Source organism: Acomys russatus, chromosome 15 (genome assembly GCF_903995435.1).
Source record: "Acomys russatus chromosome 15, mAcoRus1.1, whole genome shotgun sequence".
Classification (NCBI taxonomy): Eukaryota; Metazoa; Chordata; class Mammalia; order Rodentia; family Muridae; genus Acomys; species Acomys russatus.
The window spans coordinates 59277368-59294340 of NC_067151.1; the positions used below are offsets into that span (position 1 = coordinate 59277368).

The 16973-nt window shown below is 38.3% G+C and overlaps 1 protein-coding gene across 1 annotated transcript in view; it reads left to right on the forward strand.

The window, feature by feature from the left end:
• Lrba (LPS responsive beige-like anchor protein) overlaps nt 1-16973 on the forward strand; it is a 540702-nt gene that overhangs the window by 103346 nt on the left and 420383 nt on the right. The window contains exons 23-29 of the mRNA XM_051157393.1: nt 3472-4515; nt 6091-6269; nt 7057-7210; nt 7577-7757; nt 10688-10815; nt 11255-11362; nt 14018-14177. Coding sequence (XP_051013350.1) covers nt 3472-4515; nt 6091-6269; nt 7057-7210; nt 7577-7757; nt 10688-10815; nt 11255-11362; nt 14018-14177 — 1954 coding nt within the window. The remainder of the gene's footprint in view (nt 1-3471; nt 4516-6090; nt 6270-7056; nt 7211-7576; nt 7758-10687; nt 10816-11254; nt 11363-14017; nt 14178-16973) is intronic.

The following is a 16973-nucleotide window of genomic DNA, read 5'->3' on the forward strand; positions in this document are numbered from 1 at the left end:
CCTTTTTCCTTCTGTTGATTTGTCTTACCCAACTTTGATGTGGTAGTTTTTGTTTTATTTTATATTATAATTTGTTACGTTTTGTTGTTCTCTCATAGAAGCCTGTTCTTTTCTGATGCGAGACAGATCCAGATGGGAAGGGAGGAGGAGAGTTGAGGGAAGGGAAACTGTAATCAAGATACAGCGTATGAGAGAAGAATCTTATTTATTTATTTTTTTTTAAAAATTTTTTTCTGAGACAGGGTTTCTCTGTGTAGCCTTGGCTGTCCTATAACTCTCTGTAGACCAGGCTGGCCTTGAACTCACAGAGATCTGCCTGCCTTTGCCTCTAGTGCTGGGCTTAAAGGCGTGTGCCACCACGGCCAGAAAAAAAATCTTATTTTTATAATAGGGAATAAAGAAAATAAAAATTGATGGTGATTACTTTTTATTAGAGAAGAAAAGACCATTAGTTTATTTATTCTGTGCTGCCGCTTCTGTAGTGGTAGGGATAAAGCAGGTTTGTGAACACTGAGCAAGCTCACACTCTTGGAGCTGCCTCCCAACCTTTATTTATTTATTTACTTATTTATTTATTTTTGTGACAGACAGACTTTTTTTCTTCTTCTTTTTTAAATTGAAAGTAGTTTTCCCATAAATATATTATAATCATGGTTTCCCATCCTCCTGTCCTCCCAGGTCCTCCTCAGGTCCCCACATCTTTAACTCCACATCTTCTTTCTCTGTCTTTAGAAAACCAACAGGCAAATAAAAACAATCAAACGAGGCTAAAATAAAACAAAACAAAACAAAGAAAAAGCATGAGGAACACACACACACACACACACACACACACACACACACACACACCATAAAATTACATAATCAGAAACCATAATATACAAAGATAAGATCTATAAGGTAAAAAATGGCCAAACAAAGCATTATGAGAGAAAACATCTTCAAAAATGGCCATCTACTACTGGTCATGGAGCCTGCTCATAGGTGTGGTTTATATACTCATTAAGTTTCCATTAAAGAAAACAAGGTTTTCCCTTTGTGAGTGTTTGTCAATGGGACAAGCACTGGGTGAGGGATGGGGCTAGTGTCCACTTTCCTTCTTAGCACTGGGAACCCGTCTGGGGCAGAGCCATGCAGGTTTTGTGCATGCTGCCAATGTCTCCGTGAGTTTGCACGTGTGTCGGTACTGCTGTGTCACCGCCGTGCAGGTTACCAGTGCAATTTGCTGGATTTATAGCTGGGTTGGTGGTTACTTTTTTCCTCCAGTCACGTGCAGAGTACCTTCTAGTGCCATCAACATTAGTATGTAGAGGTGATAGAGAACTCTGAACTCTATCAACTACAAGCAATAAAAGACATCTTTGTTTAAAAAAAAAAATTAAACACAGTTCTTCAATAACCAAAGTCAAATGGCCTAAAACTAACAGTAGTATTCATAATTAGAAATTGATAGAAAAGACGATATAACTGTGTCCAAGGGATATGATCAAATACCTCGCCGAAAATACATAAAAATTACCTTAGATTTATAAAATGATTCATGAACCCTTTTATTAAGAAGATGTTAGCTGGGCGTGGTGGCGCACGTCTTTAATCCCAGCACTCGGGAAGCAGAGGCAGGCAGATCTCTGTGAGTTCGAGGCCAGCCTGGTCTACAAAGTGAGTCCAGGACAGCCAGGGCTACACAGAGAAACCCTGTCTCAAGAGCGGGGGCGGGGGGGATGTTAAAGTACTATCATTTTGACCTAATTTACCACAAATAATTCGGTGAAAAATATGAGGAAATTTGGGTATATGTAGTATATCTGAATAAAAAAAGCATCAGACTAAGAATTTATACCTGTGTGTCTGTACAAAACAATACTTTGGAATGATGCATGAAAAATTAATAGCTGATTAATGGCTTGATTGTTGGTAGGACCTTTGCATTTAAGGTTGAGAGTGGTAGAAAGATATTTTATACTATATACTTTTTATATTTGAGCCATGTGAATTTACCTATTTTATAATCACTTAAGTTCATATTATGAATGGATTAATGCACAGTGCTTATGGCATGTCTCGCTTGGTTTTCTTAAGGGACAATTTGCCTTCGCTGTTGAGTTTGTGATGTTATTTTCATAATACGTCCACTTTAGTTGTTCCCTGAGAGAGCATGTGCCTTGTATTTGTTGTCTTAACAGCAAACCCTACTAGGAGAGAAGTTAGTTTTGAATGTAGATTTGAATCAATGCTTTGTATAAAATAAGTCAGTAAGTATAATTAGATTTTACGGCTGTATCTGCTGCCATGTATGACTGTTGAACTCCGATCTGTCAGTCTCTAAGAGATCCTGTCTGTAGTAGTAATGTTTTGGCTGACGTGCGTTTCTATCTCATAGGGAGATAGAGCATGTCTTATTTATGTGCTGTGGGAAACATTGTTAGCCTAAGTAGAAACTAAGCTGTCATATTCAGCAAATATTGTACATAAGAAGACAGTGAAAAGATGCATTTGTTTAAAACAAAACCAGTTGCTAAAAATGCCTCCCAATTTTTAAAAAGTCTAAATTTTTATGAGTTAAAGAATCTTAATGTTTGAAATGAAACTATAATGTTAGTGTCTTAATTAATTTTTTATCTTCTAGGTAGTAAATTTGAGTGCCTTATAAATTCATTGCAAGCAATGGCAAAAAAATGTTGTAGTTAATAGCACATAAGTGTCTTTAACAGGGAGTTTATCCCAAACATTGCGAACAGCTATAGATTAGCAGTCAGGTGATTGTGAAGATTAATGACTAGTCTTGTAGCTGGGTAATTTAGAACAATATCTGGTAATTAATTGTGAATTATCAGTTTTAACTCACAAATACCTTTAGAAAAACAGCATAAAAAGATAACAACAGTGATAATTGTTTAGTTACCATTTAACTTTTAGACTACTGGGATAAATTAAGGGGAAATTAGTAAAGCAACCAAATTTTGAATTTTAAAAGCATCTCAAATCCTGAAGGTATATGCTTTCCAACCTGTGGTGGTTTCTTTTTCTCTCCTTAATAACTCTGTCTCCGGTTTCATATTACAATAGGATGAACATATTTGTGCACAGAAAGTGAACTGAAAGAAACAGACACCTTTTATAACGAGTTCAAACTTTGAAAGTAATGGTTGGCCTTTGGGGGAAGGTTTCGTTGTTTTTCCGTTAGGAAAATAACTTGTGTCCGTAGCTAAGTTTAAATAAGCTTTTGTAGATTATAGCTCTGTTTATAGTCAGTTCTCTTCTCATGTATATTTATAAGTAATCTAGCTAATTATGTTCTTGTTATTTCATGGTATGCCACCTGTTCCCATTGAAATTATTTTATCAAAATAAATTATAAGAAATGTAAGTTTTATTATTATTAGATATACATTTAAGATATTATTGAAAGAATTTATGTTCTGTAAATGGTACTGATTATATCTTTTAACTGATTACATGTATTTTTTACAGGTTACTTTTGAAATACACAAAGAAAACCTTGCCAGTATATTTAGGGAAGAGCAGGGGAAAGGCGACGAAGAATTGGGGCCGAGTTCTTTGAGTCTGGCTCCGGAAGTCACGGGTGTTACCAGGGATGCTGATGCTCCAGTGCAGCCCCAGCACTCAGATCGGAAGGATTCGCCCATCTCTCTTCATTTCACTAGAAACGGGGATGAGAACGCAAGTATCGGGAAGGCAAGCTCAGTAGATTCTGCTTCCACCATTGAATTGCAGACAGCTGATGTGTCCAGTGGAGAAAAAAAAATGGAGCAAGAAAATCAAGAGTTGCTGAATCAAGCCACGTTGGAAGAGACGACGACAAATGAGACAAGGGATGCCTGTGACTTAGAAGGGGAACCTGTGACTGCAGCCTCTAATTCTTTTGAACTACCTGGCAAAGATACAGTGACCATCAGTGAAATAAGTGCTTCCATAAGTTCTCCCTCAGAACAGGATGCTGCAGAGATGCCAGAGTTACTAGAAAAATCTGGAGTAGAGGAAGAAGATGACGATGATTATGTGGAACTGAAGGTAGAAGGTAGCCCTACTGAAGAAGCCTGTCTGACCACAGAGCTCCAAGGTAATAGTTTGTCTGTAGCTGCCTCCGAAGCCAGAGAAGGACCGGACATGTGTGGTAGTGACAGCAAAGTTCAAGAGGAAGCGCCGGCTGCTGAAATTCATAATGATCTCCAAACTGGAGATTCTAAAGAGTCTAAGCTTTCAACTTTGGCCACAACAGGGTCTTTAGCTACCTCACCAGAAGCTCCTGTTTCCCAAACAACTGTGCAGTTAGACAGTGATGAGGTGCAGCTTGAAGGCAGGAGCGCAGCTAACCTTTCTGGAGCAGCAGAATCAGCTACTGAATGTGCTGATGCTGTGTCTGAGACGCCTGCTACTTCTGAGCAAAAGATTGCCAAGCTGGATGTTTCCAGTGTTGCTTCAGATACCGAGAGGTTTGAACTGAAGGCCAGTGCGAGCACACAAGCACCACAGCCTCAACGACATGGCCTTGAGGTAATTATTGAATTGTCCTTAAAAAAAATAAAAAAATTGGTGGTGCACGCCTTTATAATCCCAGCACTTGGGAGGCAGAGGCAGGCAGATCGCTGTGAGTTCGAGGCCAGCCTGGTCTACAAAGCGAGTGCAAGACAGGCAAGTCTACACAGAGAAACCCTGTCTCAAAAAACCAAAAAACATGCATGCGTGTTTTGCCTGCATGTTTGTCTGTGTAAGTCATATGTACCTACCTGTATTGTCTGTTTGGCATGAATTTGCACTGAGTTAAAAACGACAATTGTGGATACTTGTATTTGGTTAGTTTAATATTCATAATCACAAGTATATATGTAAATACTATATTTCATGTGGTTATATAATATTCGAAGGTTACTCTGATTTTTTTTCCCCCTGAGATAAGAGTTTCTCTGTATAGCCATGGCTGTCCTGGATTCACTTTGTAGACTAGGCTGGCCTCAAACTCACAGAGATCCATCGCGAGATAAGAGTTTCTCTGTATAGCCATGGCTGTCCTGGATTCACTTTGTAGATTAGGCTGGCCTCAAACTCACAGAGATCCATCTGCCTCATTGTCCCTGAGTGCTAGGATTACAGTCATGCACCACTGCTCCTGGCTCAGTAACTCTGAACTTATGGTCATCCATTCATTCATTTTTGTGATGCTGAAGATTGGACACAAGGTTTTATGTGTGCTATATAAATACTCTACAGTGATTAAGCTCACAGATCCAGTGTGAGTTTACTAAATGGCAGCTTTGGTTGTAATTTTAATATAGCATCACCAAACACCACATTCAGCCATTTGGCATAAGTTTAGTTTATAAAGCATTTCTAGGAGATATTTTCTTCACCCTCCCCTCCTCCGAGACAGGATCTCTCTGTGTAGCCTTGACTGTCCTGGACTCACTTTGTAGACCAGGCTGGCCTCGAATTCACAGCGATCCACCTTCCTTTGCCTCCCGAGTGCTGGGATTAAAGACGTGCGCCACCATGCCTGGCTGATACTTGTTTTTTATTCTTCAATTAAACTGAGCCTGGGGCAGTATATTTACCAATGCATTAAGTCTGGTTTCAAATGTAAGGGTCTGTTTGTACCATGAGAAGAATCTGTGTGACTGAGAGACACAGCTTTTATTTTTATCAGTATTTCACAGTGACACGTGGCACAAGTGGTTGGATGCATATTGTTGCTTCTTAACCTCTGCCTCTCATTTTTTCCCTTTCTTTTGGTTCTTGTTGTTTTGTCTGCTCTTCTGTATGTTCACTTTTGTTAATTCTTATTTTAACTAATAAAAATAATCTAGGTACTGAATTAAAAACTGCCTAATTTCTTTGTGAAATGCTACACAGGGGCAGTGTCTGCAGCGGCATGGCTCCATGCTGCTTACTGTTGAATTGTGGTACTAGCATTATTGATATTTCGTTTTACATGTATGGTAAGAGGACTCACTGGTAAGTGTACTAGTATTTGGGTGTTTGTTAGGTGCATTTTATGGAAGCTACTGAAATCTTTTGAATGTCTTCTTTTGAAGTTAAACTTAATTCATTGCGTCTTAAACTTTTCTCTATTAGATATCAAGACAACAGGAGCCGCCAGGCCAAGGAACAGCACCAGGCGCTGTGGGCCAACAAAGGAGGGACTCCAGGCCGGCTATGTTTCGCATTCCTGAGTTCAAGTGGTCTCAGATGCACCAGCGTTTGCTCACTGATCTCTTATTTTCCATAGAAACAGATATACAGATGTGGAGAAGGTTTGTCCTTGTGTTCCTCACAGAAAATAAGCAGGAATTTAGTTTCTGTTTCAAAGACACTTATGTAATCATTTTGTATTACCCCAGGCATTTGATTGAAAAAGCAGAATATAAATCATTCTATGTTAGTGTTCTGACACATTACCATTTATTCTCTGTCCTATGAATGGAATCCAAGTTTAGATTAAGAAACCATGAAAACTCAAGATTTTTCTCATTAAAAATTGCTCAAGATTTGCTAGAGCATTTTTTTCTAGACTAGAGTTAATTAGCAGCTACTTAGTTGGAACTATTCCAACTGGGCTTATTACTGTAAATGCCAAAAATTAGTTGAAATTTATGTAATGCATTGCTCTTATTTGTTATAAGTAATATATATATTTCCTGTTATATTACATTGTGTGATTTACAATTTTACAAGAACCCAATTTGTTGATTTTTGTTTCTGTGTTACTCTTACCACATTTAAGAGAATTTTATGCCATTACACAAGAAAGTATTAGTAAAAATTCATTTTTATATCACATGTAGTGCTATTTGCCTCCTAATTTTTACTGTGACTTCTCAATAAGTATAATATACATTCCAAATGTATAATTGAGTAGTGTCTGCTTTAGCAAGGCTGCCTGGACATAGACAGTGGCTGCTGACAGAGGGGCTTACTCGTTCTGAGGAAGTGTGCCCCCCAGTTTCTGCTACCCTTCCTTCCTTTCCTGAAGCAGGTATGTGGTACACTGTGATTTCCTTCCCTTTGCTTCATTAGTAAACATAATTTATCTTTGGACAGCCATTCAACAAAGACAGTTATGGATTTCGTGAATAGCAGTGATAATGTCATCTTTGTACACAACACAATTCATCTCATCTCTCAAGTGATGGACAACATGGTCATGGCTTGTGGGGGTATACTGCCACTGCTGTCAGCTGCGACATCGGCCACAGTAAGGACTTCACTCTTCCCTTGGTGTGAAACCATGAATGCTTTGTATCCTTATTGATTAAAGCTTAGTGCAGTGCTTGCCATAGTAAAAACACATCTTTTATATTTACCTGAAAATATTTTAGGATGTATTGCAGGAATGAAAAGCCTATAACGGAAATGACTTTGTTAGGCATAAGTTCACTTGTGAAAAGTATGATGAAAATTTCCTCATTGCCCTTTTTTTTTTTTTTTTAAGATGAAAAGAGAAATCAGTCTGTTGTTCTAGATTTCCAGAAAACCCGGCCTTGAGAAAAGCTGGAAATTTTAGGAATGCGTCTGCTAAAACGTGAATGTAGATGTAATTTCCAAACCTTACACTTTGCAGCATGAGCTGGAGACTATTGAGCCCACTCAGGGCCTTTCCGTGGAAGCCTCAGTGACGTTTCTGCAGAGGCTGACTAGCCTTGTGGATGTGCTTATATTTGCAAGTTCTCTTGGTTTCGCTGAAATTGAAGCTGAAAAAAATATGTCATCTGGAGGAATTCTGCGACAGTGTCTCCGACTGGGTAAGCTTTTAAAATCCATTACTTTCAAAGCTCACCTAATATTTTCAGTTACCCACATGTTAAAGTAACGCTTTTCTTATTTTGGGGAGGTGTACATTTACACGTTGCCATATGCCTGCGTTTTAGTGCACGTAGTGGTGGCTAGCCAGTTTGGCCTGGGATTGGCATAAGATCTACTTAGCATGTTTGTCTGTCTCCAGAGTACCACGAGATTCTGACCCCTTTATCTTCCAAACACACTTTGCTAGGAAGGTTCTCAGTAGCCGTTATTCAAGTACACATTTATTCAAATAAGCTGGAATAGTTTATTAAAATACTTAACAAAATCTTTATTTTATATATGTATTATTAATTAATTCATATTGCATCTCAATTGTTATCCCATCCCTTGTATCCTCTCATTCCTCCCTCCCTCCCATTTTCCCCTTACTCCCCTCCCTTATGACTCTTGACTGAGGGGGACCTCCTCCCCCTCTATATGCTCATAGGGTATCAAGTCTCTTCTTGGTAGCCTGCTATCCTTCCTCTGAGTGCCACCAGGTCTCCCCATCCAGGGGACATGGTCAAATATGAGACCAGAGTTCGTGTGAAAGTCAGTCCCCACTCTCCACTCAACTGTGGAGAACATCCTGTCCATTGGGTAGATCTGGGTAGGGGTTCGAAGTTCACTGAACGTATTGTCCTTGGTTGGTGCCATAGTTTGAGCAGGACCCCTGGGCCCAGCTCCGCCCATCATAATGTTCTTCTTGTAGGTTTCTAGGACCCTCTGGATCCTTCTATTTCCCCATTCTCCCATGCTTCTCTCACCTAGAATCCCAATAGGATGTCCTCCCCTCTGTCCCACTTTCCTGGTAAATGAAGACTTTCATGGGGCATATCCCTTGGGCTAGTGTCCATATATAAGTGAGTGTATACCATTTGACTCTTTCTGCTTCTGGGTCAACAAAATCTTTAAATCTCAGTTCTTCTGGGAGTAGTTCTTATTTAAGTGAAAGTGAGCATACACAGAATGACTGTTTGACGGTTCACTGTTAAGTCTTCATTAGATGAAATAAACTCTTGTTCTTTGAATATGGTTTCCTGCTTTTTCAGGCGGGGCCGGGAGGGATAGGGTGGGGGTCTTTCAAGACACGATAGCCTTGGCTATCCTGGACTCACTTTGTAGACCAGGCTGGCCTTGAACTAACAAAGATCCACCTGCCTCTGCCTCCCTCAGTCCTACATCTAACTACAACTATTGAGATTGGGGAAATTGACTTGCTTATGGAGAGGAGATAGTGGGGAGAGAGGGCCCAAGGAATGGAAGCAAATCCTTGGGAACTTTGCCTTTATGAGGACAGTAATTTATAAAAATAAAGTAGAGAACACAATAAATGAGTCATTTTTCTATATTTATCAAGAATAAGTAATAAGTAGACAAATGGATTGAACTAGAAATGATCATAATGAAGTAGTTAACCCAGAAGCAGAAAAGACTCAAATGGTATATACTCACTTATATCTGCACACTAGCCCAAGGGGCATGTCCCATGAAAGTCTTAACTTACCAGGAAAGTGGGACAGAGGTGAGGACATCCTATTGGGACTCTACATGAAAGAAGTATGGGAGATTGGTGAAATAGAAGGATCCAGAGGGTCCTGGAAACCTACAAGAAGAACACTATGATGGGCGATTCTGGGCCTAGGAGTTCTGCTCAAACTATGGCACCAACCAAGGACAATACGTTCAGTGAACTTCGAACCCCTACCCAGATCTACCCAATGGACAGGATGTTCTCCACAGTTGAGTGGAGAGTGGGGACTGACTTTCACACGAACTCTGGTGTCTCATATTTGACCATGTCCCCTGGATGGGGAGACCTGGTGGCACTCAGAGGAAGGATAGCAGGCTACCAAGAAGAGACTTGATACCCGAGGATCATATACAGGGGGAGGAAGTTCCCCTCAGTCACAGCCATAGGGGAGTGGAGTAGGGGGAAAGCAGGAGGGAGGGAGGAATGGGAGGATACAAGGGATGGGATAACAATTGAGATGTAATATGAATATTATCAATTAAAAAATGAAAAAAAAAGAATAAGTAATATAAAGTAGTAAATACCCACAATTAGACTTCTTTATACCATTATAATTTTCACTTGAAATGCCATTGAGCATAGTTTTTAGAGTGAGTATGCTTTCAAGAAATTGGCATACCAATTTGTAAAAATCATTTAAAAAGTTCATCTTGTGCATAACAAAATAGAAGCTATCGCTTATTAACTTAAGCCATTAGTGCTGGCTTTTATAGTGCAGTAAAATTGAAAACTTTAATCAGTTCAGTTGAGATATGAATGTAGGTTTGTTTGTGCAGGGCTGCTACGTTTTTAAATACATTAGGATCTCTGAACTGGGCTGGCTGTGCGCCGCAGCATTACACAGAGTAGTTGGCTAGCACTGTGAGGCTCTGGGTTCAGTCACTTGAAGTACAGCAAACATACCATACCTGAATTGATTTTTATTCAGCAGAAATCCCTGGGTCATTCTTGAGGGGGCTGGAGAACACTTTGTGAAACAGGGTTCTACGAAGGTGAGGTTGGTTTTGCACTTGCTGTGTAGTTGAAGTTAGCATTTGAACTTGTGATCCTCCTGCCTCCTCCTCCCAACGGCTGGAATTGAGCAGAGGGGTCAAATCCAAAGTCTCAGCAGTGCTAGGCAAGCATGCTACCACCTGAGCTGCTTTCCTGGATCTTAGCCATAACAGAGAATAAAATCATTCAATAAATACTAGGTCATAGTCTAGGGAAATTTTAGGAATTTGTTGAAGGTAATCTGTTTTGAATAAAGTGTAACAGGAATTGTATTGTGTAGGTGATTTATATCTTAAATAAAATTTATATCCTTAAATAAAATTTTCTTTTCTTTCCCAATCTTTTCCTTAAAATGCATTATAGTGTGTGCAGTGGCTGTAAGGAATTGCTTAGAGTGTCAACAGCATTCCCAGCTAAAAGCTAGAGGAGACACAGGAAAAGGATTGAAAACAGTGCACGGCCTGATTCCCATGGGGAAGTCTGCAGCAAAGGTAAAGGCGGAGCCATTCATTCCACAAAAGCATGTTTATGGTCTACAACTGAGATCCGAAATTAGGTTGCTAATTGTAACATAAAGCTAAATAAATCTCATGTAGATTCTAAAATAGTCTCTTTCTTCTGTCAATATAACATCCGAATGTTTGTGTTTAAGTATATGGCAAATATTTGCGTAGACTTAATCTTGTCTGCTTTCCCAATACGTTTCCTTGCTGCTATGATACGTTTCATTCAGGTATGTTAGCTTTCTCCTAACTCCCTTTGCCTTTTATACTCAACTCCCACAAGGAAAGAAAAATTATGTAAAAAAAAAAAAAAAAACTGAAAAAAATATATTATGCTTTCTTGATACTTTATTGTGTTCATTGATTTTTAAAAAATGTTTATCGTCGTCGTCGTCGTCGTCATTGTCATCATCATCATGTCAAATAGAGCCCAGTGGACATTGTGACTGGTGGTATATCTCCAGTAAGAGATCTTGACAGGCTTCTGCAAGACATGGACATTAATCGGCTTCGAGCAGTTGTTTTTAGAGACATCGTAAGTTAAGATATTTTTTCTTTTCTTTTTAATATTTATTTATTTAAGTAATTTATTCAGATTACATCTCAATTGTTATCCCCTCGCTTGAAGATATGTCTTTCAAGCATTCCCTTCCATGCTTTCTCTTGGGCCTGAAGTCCTTAAAGTAGAAAGAAGCTCTGTGAAAAAAACAGATGCGCTCAACCGTCAGGTCTAGAAACCAGGTTTCTTGGAAATGATTTTAGAGTCTTATAAGGTTCAGCCTAATTATTTATTCAGATAAATGGGATTATCTGAATAAATAGAGCTACTTTATCAGAATTAAAGAGCAGTGGTCTGTTACTTAGGAAGCACTGCCTATTTTTTTTTTTTTTTTTCATGTGCTCAGAAGGTGGAAAAAGTTTCAGTTGTGCTTACGTAGTCTGGTCAGATGATATGCTGGTAAAAATGCCAGAATTCAAACCCTGTATTGTGGTCTTGCCTTCAGAATCCTTGCACTTAATTTAACAACGTATTATCTCCTAACACTGTATTATTTGACTGGATATTTACTGTTTTTTTCCGTAAAGAGTTTTAAAAAAGCTGTACTAAAAGATACATAATGAAATGTTTTCCCTATTGTATGGTATTTTAATCTTTTATTTGTTTTATTTTTGAGATAAGTTTTTTTTTTGTAGCCTAGGCTTGCTTTCAACTCACTGTTCCCTGCTCCAGCCTCTCCAGAGCTGTGACTGTAGTCACATGTCTTGCTATCTTTTTAACTTTTCTTCTTCTTCTTCTTTTTTTTTTGGTTTTTCGAGACAGGGTTTCTCTGTGTAGCCTTGGCTGTCCTGGACTTGCTCTGTAGACCAGGCTGGCCTCAAACTCACAGTGATCTGCCTGCCTCTGTCTCCTGAGTGCTGGGATTAATGGCCTGTGCCACCACGCCCAGCTTCTTTTTAACTTTTTAAAGATGAAAATAATTTTGTTTTAGCAGATTTTTATATTAGATTTATAAAGTCTTACCAAATATACATCTTAAAATAGTCATTTGCAATCTTCTTACTACTGTGAATATTTTCTTTAGTAACTCCTTTTTGAACACTTACTGTAGATTTTGTATTGCTTACTTTAAATATGTATTTCATATGAAATTTTATGAGCATCGTTTTTCTTTTCCCTTTCTCTTTCTCTGGTATTTTCTTGCACTCTTGTGTTCTTGACTCAGTCTTAATACATGTTTAGAACTTGGAGTGTTGTCACCACACAATAACTTTTGAATACTGACTGAATAACACAGCACCAGATGCTGTGTATCTGCTCTCATTTGTTGTCCTGTGAGGAAGATGGCAACATTAGATTGTTTTGTGCTAGGAAACACATAATTAGTAGAAAGAGGTGGAGAAAGTGAGTGGAGAATTTTTAAAAATTTGATGGGATGAATAAGGATTTAGTAAGACCTAAATAATAAATAGCTGACTGAGAAAACCACACAAATGATTTTCCTAATGGTCACATAGTTAGCAGTTTTAATATATGGCAGGAAAGGAGTATTTAATAAAAAAATAAAAAATGCACATTTATCTTTTCTACAAGACTAAGAGGCTCATATTTGCAAACTTATGAAGTGCAGTAGATTTTATCACACAGAAATGTGTCTAAGAACAGGTTCAAGCAACCTGCTAAGGGAGAGCTCGACATCTGAGTTTCTTCTGAACTTGTGTCTGGAACTTCTGACAATAGTTAAAAAATTTAAAAAAAAATTTTTTTTTGAAAAATTTATAATGAGAAGAGTAGATGACAACTGACAATCTAATTTTCTCTTAAGTTTCCATCTATTTTCCAGGCACCAAAGTGGAAGGCCTAGGGCAAGTGCCAATTTGCTGGGACGTATCTTTAGACTTAGAAACTTTCCAACAACCAACTACTTGAGAGGCTTGTAATTTTAGGTTTGACAGGCATATTTGATGTTTTAAATTTAAAGTAATTAGCTTAAACGTTTTAGGAGACGTTGTCAGAAGCGGTGTGTGTATAACATCTTCGTGGCTGGATATGGGGGTCACTGATAGTTGAGACATGTCGGTCCCCTGAAGAGTCAGGATGGCTAACCTACACCTCGCTTTAGGTTGTGCTTTTGTTTTAGGAAAATGCTCTGTATTCAGTCCTGACTTGTGTTTGCTCCTGATATTTAAAATATGCTGAAGGTTCTTTTTTCCTCTCTTTTTCTTTGTGATACCTTTACTTTTTTCTCCTTGATGTCTGTCTTGAACATGCTGGTCTCATAGTGCAACATTGCTGGGATGTTAGATTTATATATTTGGATTTTTGTGATGAAAAGTAAAAATAATTAATTACTTTATATTGTGGTAATTACTTTTTTGAGTCGCCTTTTAAAGTATGGTATAACTTGTCTCTGAAAATTGAGCACTCAATTATTTTTAAAGTTGAATCAGTTTTTCTTTTTCTGTATCTGTACACATTTTCTTTTAAAGGCATTGCCAATAATATGTTTGGCCTTTGCTCAAATATACTTTAGAGTTCTACATTTAGTAATAAATTATTATACAAATGATAAATTATTTTCTGTGAAAATTGAAAGATTTGTGAATATCTTTTACATTCAAATATTGTAATTTGAAATAAATTAAAATGTTAATAGTGGCATTGAACAATTACTTTTGATTTTTTTCTCAGGAGGATAGCAAGCAAGCTCAATTCTTAGCTTTGGCTGTTGTGTACTTTATTTCTGTTCTGATGGTCTCAAAGTATAGAGACATTTTGGAACCCCAAGATGAAAGGCACAGTCAGTCTCTTAAGGAAACTGGTAGTGACAATGGGACTGTTTCACTTCCTGGTAAGTTTCCATGTTTTATTTTCTGGTACTTAAATCTATTGTGTGTTAAGCGAGACTGTAGCATTATACGTACTAAGAGCAAAATAATTTAACTTACCAATAACTCGGCAATTCACATGTTGTTCAGTTATTTACAATTGGGAGGTGAGTTTGTACTGTAAATGGACCATCTAACTAAAAGATGTGGAAGTGTTATCTTTTATAAGTAAAGAGTCCAAAGTTTTTTATTTATTATTTGCCATGAAAGGTAATTCAGTCCTTTACAACAGACTTCTAGGAAATCATTTAAACAATTAATAGTGATTAAAAGTAGCTTTCAGATGCATGGTGGTGGCACACAACTTTAATCCCAGCACTTGGGAGGCAGAGGCAGGCGGATCTCTGAGTTCGAGGCCAGCCTGGTTTATAGAGTGAGTTCCAAGACAGCCAGGGCTACACAGGGAAGGAAACCCAACCTCGAGAAGCCAAACAAACCAACAAAGAAATAATAAAAGGGAATTTTCAGTTACAGTCATATAGTTAGATGAACAACTTGGATAGTTACAAAACTAGCTGCACCCAGAGGAGGGGCATTCCCTGTTACCTCCACATCCCCCAGCCCCACCACAGTAGGCTTTCATTTAGAACGTATTAGGTTCTTATATTCACATAAGTTCAAACATGAAGGAAGAAAAAGACTCTACCTTTATGGAGCTTATCTCTTGCAGGAGGAGAGAAAATATTTTTTAATAGATAAATTTTATGGTATTTTAGAAGGCAGTAAAAGTGATAATAAATAAAGTGTCAGGCACAACAGGAGAGATGGTTTATGGATTTTTCTTTAAGAGAAATGCACAGTTATTGGAGTGTTGTGTACAGCATTATAAGTGACATAATTTAAAAATAACACTCTGGGCCCAGTGTTCAGTTGATAGAGCATTTGCCATGCAACCCAGTGATCCGTGTTCAGTTCCCCAACTCCAGAGTGGAAGGAGTGAGTGCACTCCTGTAAGTTGTACTTTTCCTCCACATGTGCACCATGGCATGTGTGCACCAGCATTCATATATACACACACATATCATATGCACACTATAAACACATAAACAATAATAATGATTAGTAACACTTTGGATTCTGTGTTGAGGATACATAAAAGAGGAAAAGAAAACGTATTGTTTTGGTATTTTGTTGCCATGTGGTTGAAAACCACAACTACCTTCATATTTCATGATTTCTGTGGATGTCATCTGAATATGGCATGGTGGGAATGCTCATCCCTGCTCAAATGTTTCCTGGGAGTGAAAGTCTAAGATGGCTTCTCTGCTGTCTAGGGCCTCAGTTGAGAGGGCTCTGGGCTGGGTTTGACCTAGTGGAGCCCCTGAGCTAGTGTTAGTTGGGGGAGGGTCTTAATTATTATATTAACATAATTCTTCATTTCCTTCTATTAGTTTTAAAGGCTTTTCTATTTAGATGTAGTCTCCCTCTTTAGAGCAGAATTCAGTTAAGTGTCTTAACTGAGCTGGTTTGGACTTATTAAAGTTTGGCCTTGGAACTGAATATTGCTTATGATTTGATTCTGTTGGTTAACATTCCTATGGATCTGGCTCATATTGAAAGATTTCTTAAATACCAGAACCTATGAGTCAATAGGCTTATTAAAGAGATTGTTTTCCACTATCAGTTAGGAGGACAGTACAGTAATTGACTTGATGTGATGACTTGGTGGTCTCGGGTTGTAACAACACAGGCAACTAGAGGCAGTCAGATTCCAGGTATATTTGGGTGACAGAGAACAGTATTGCTGAACATTAATGTGGGTATTTAAGAAAGAAAAGCTATTTAATAATTACTATAAGATAACTGGAGTAGATATGAGGTGAAACATTCCAGTTTTCAACTTGTTAACTTTAGATATTTTGACATATAAGATGTAGGGAAGGCAGTGAAATTTTTGTGTGTGTGTGTTGTGTGTGGGGTGGGGTTGTGGAGATATTTATAATGTGGAATGCGAGTGGGGTCACTAAGAAAAAAATACATGTAGAGGTGATGAGAGAACCAAGGACTGAAAGGATCAAGGATTGACCTTAATCAGGGAAGAAGAAGTTGAAGACATTAACAAAAAACTACTGGTGAAATGGAAAAACATGTTAAGGGAAAGAAAGAAAGCACATCCATTAGCTGCTCTACTGACAAGTGCTACTAGGGATGAGCACTGGTCATTATATTTGGCAAGGTGTAGGGCTTTGAAAAGAGCATCTGGTTGGAATGATTGGGGGTTGCTTGGGCTGGGGGTTTGGCTCAGCTGCTGTAGTGCTTGCCTAGCATGCATGAAGCCCTCATCTACTAACCATGGCGGCACGTGTCTGTAATCTTGGCACCCAAGAGGTGGAGGGAATAATATCAGAAGTTCAAGCTCTGTCTTTGATTCATAATCATCCTTGGATATGTGAGACCCCATCTCAGCAAGCGTGGGGTGCCCCTTGTTGAACTAGATCGTCATCATCAGCATTGGCTTATTCTGCAAGGGGGAGAGTTGACCATCTTTTCAGCAGTGGAAGCCGTGTGTGAGGTAGAAGTTGAATGCACTGTTGGCATTCAGCTTTGTTATCATCCATGTTTATGTTACAGTCAGTTTTGAAGGCTGATGTGGGTACCTGTTACTCATTCACTTTATCATCTATTTTGGTTATAAGATGCATTCCATCATTATGTTTTAAAATTTATGGTAATGGTTTTTTTATTTTAAGAGAACATGGTATAAAATCCTGGATGGCTACCAGGACTTGATTTTTACCTGACAAATTTTTTTAAACTTG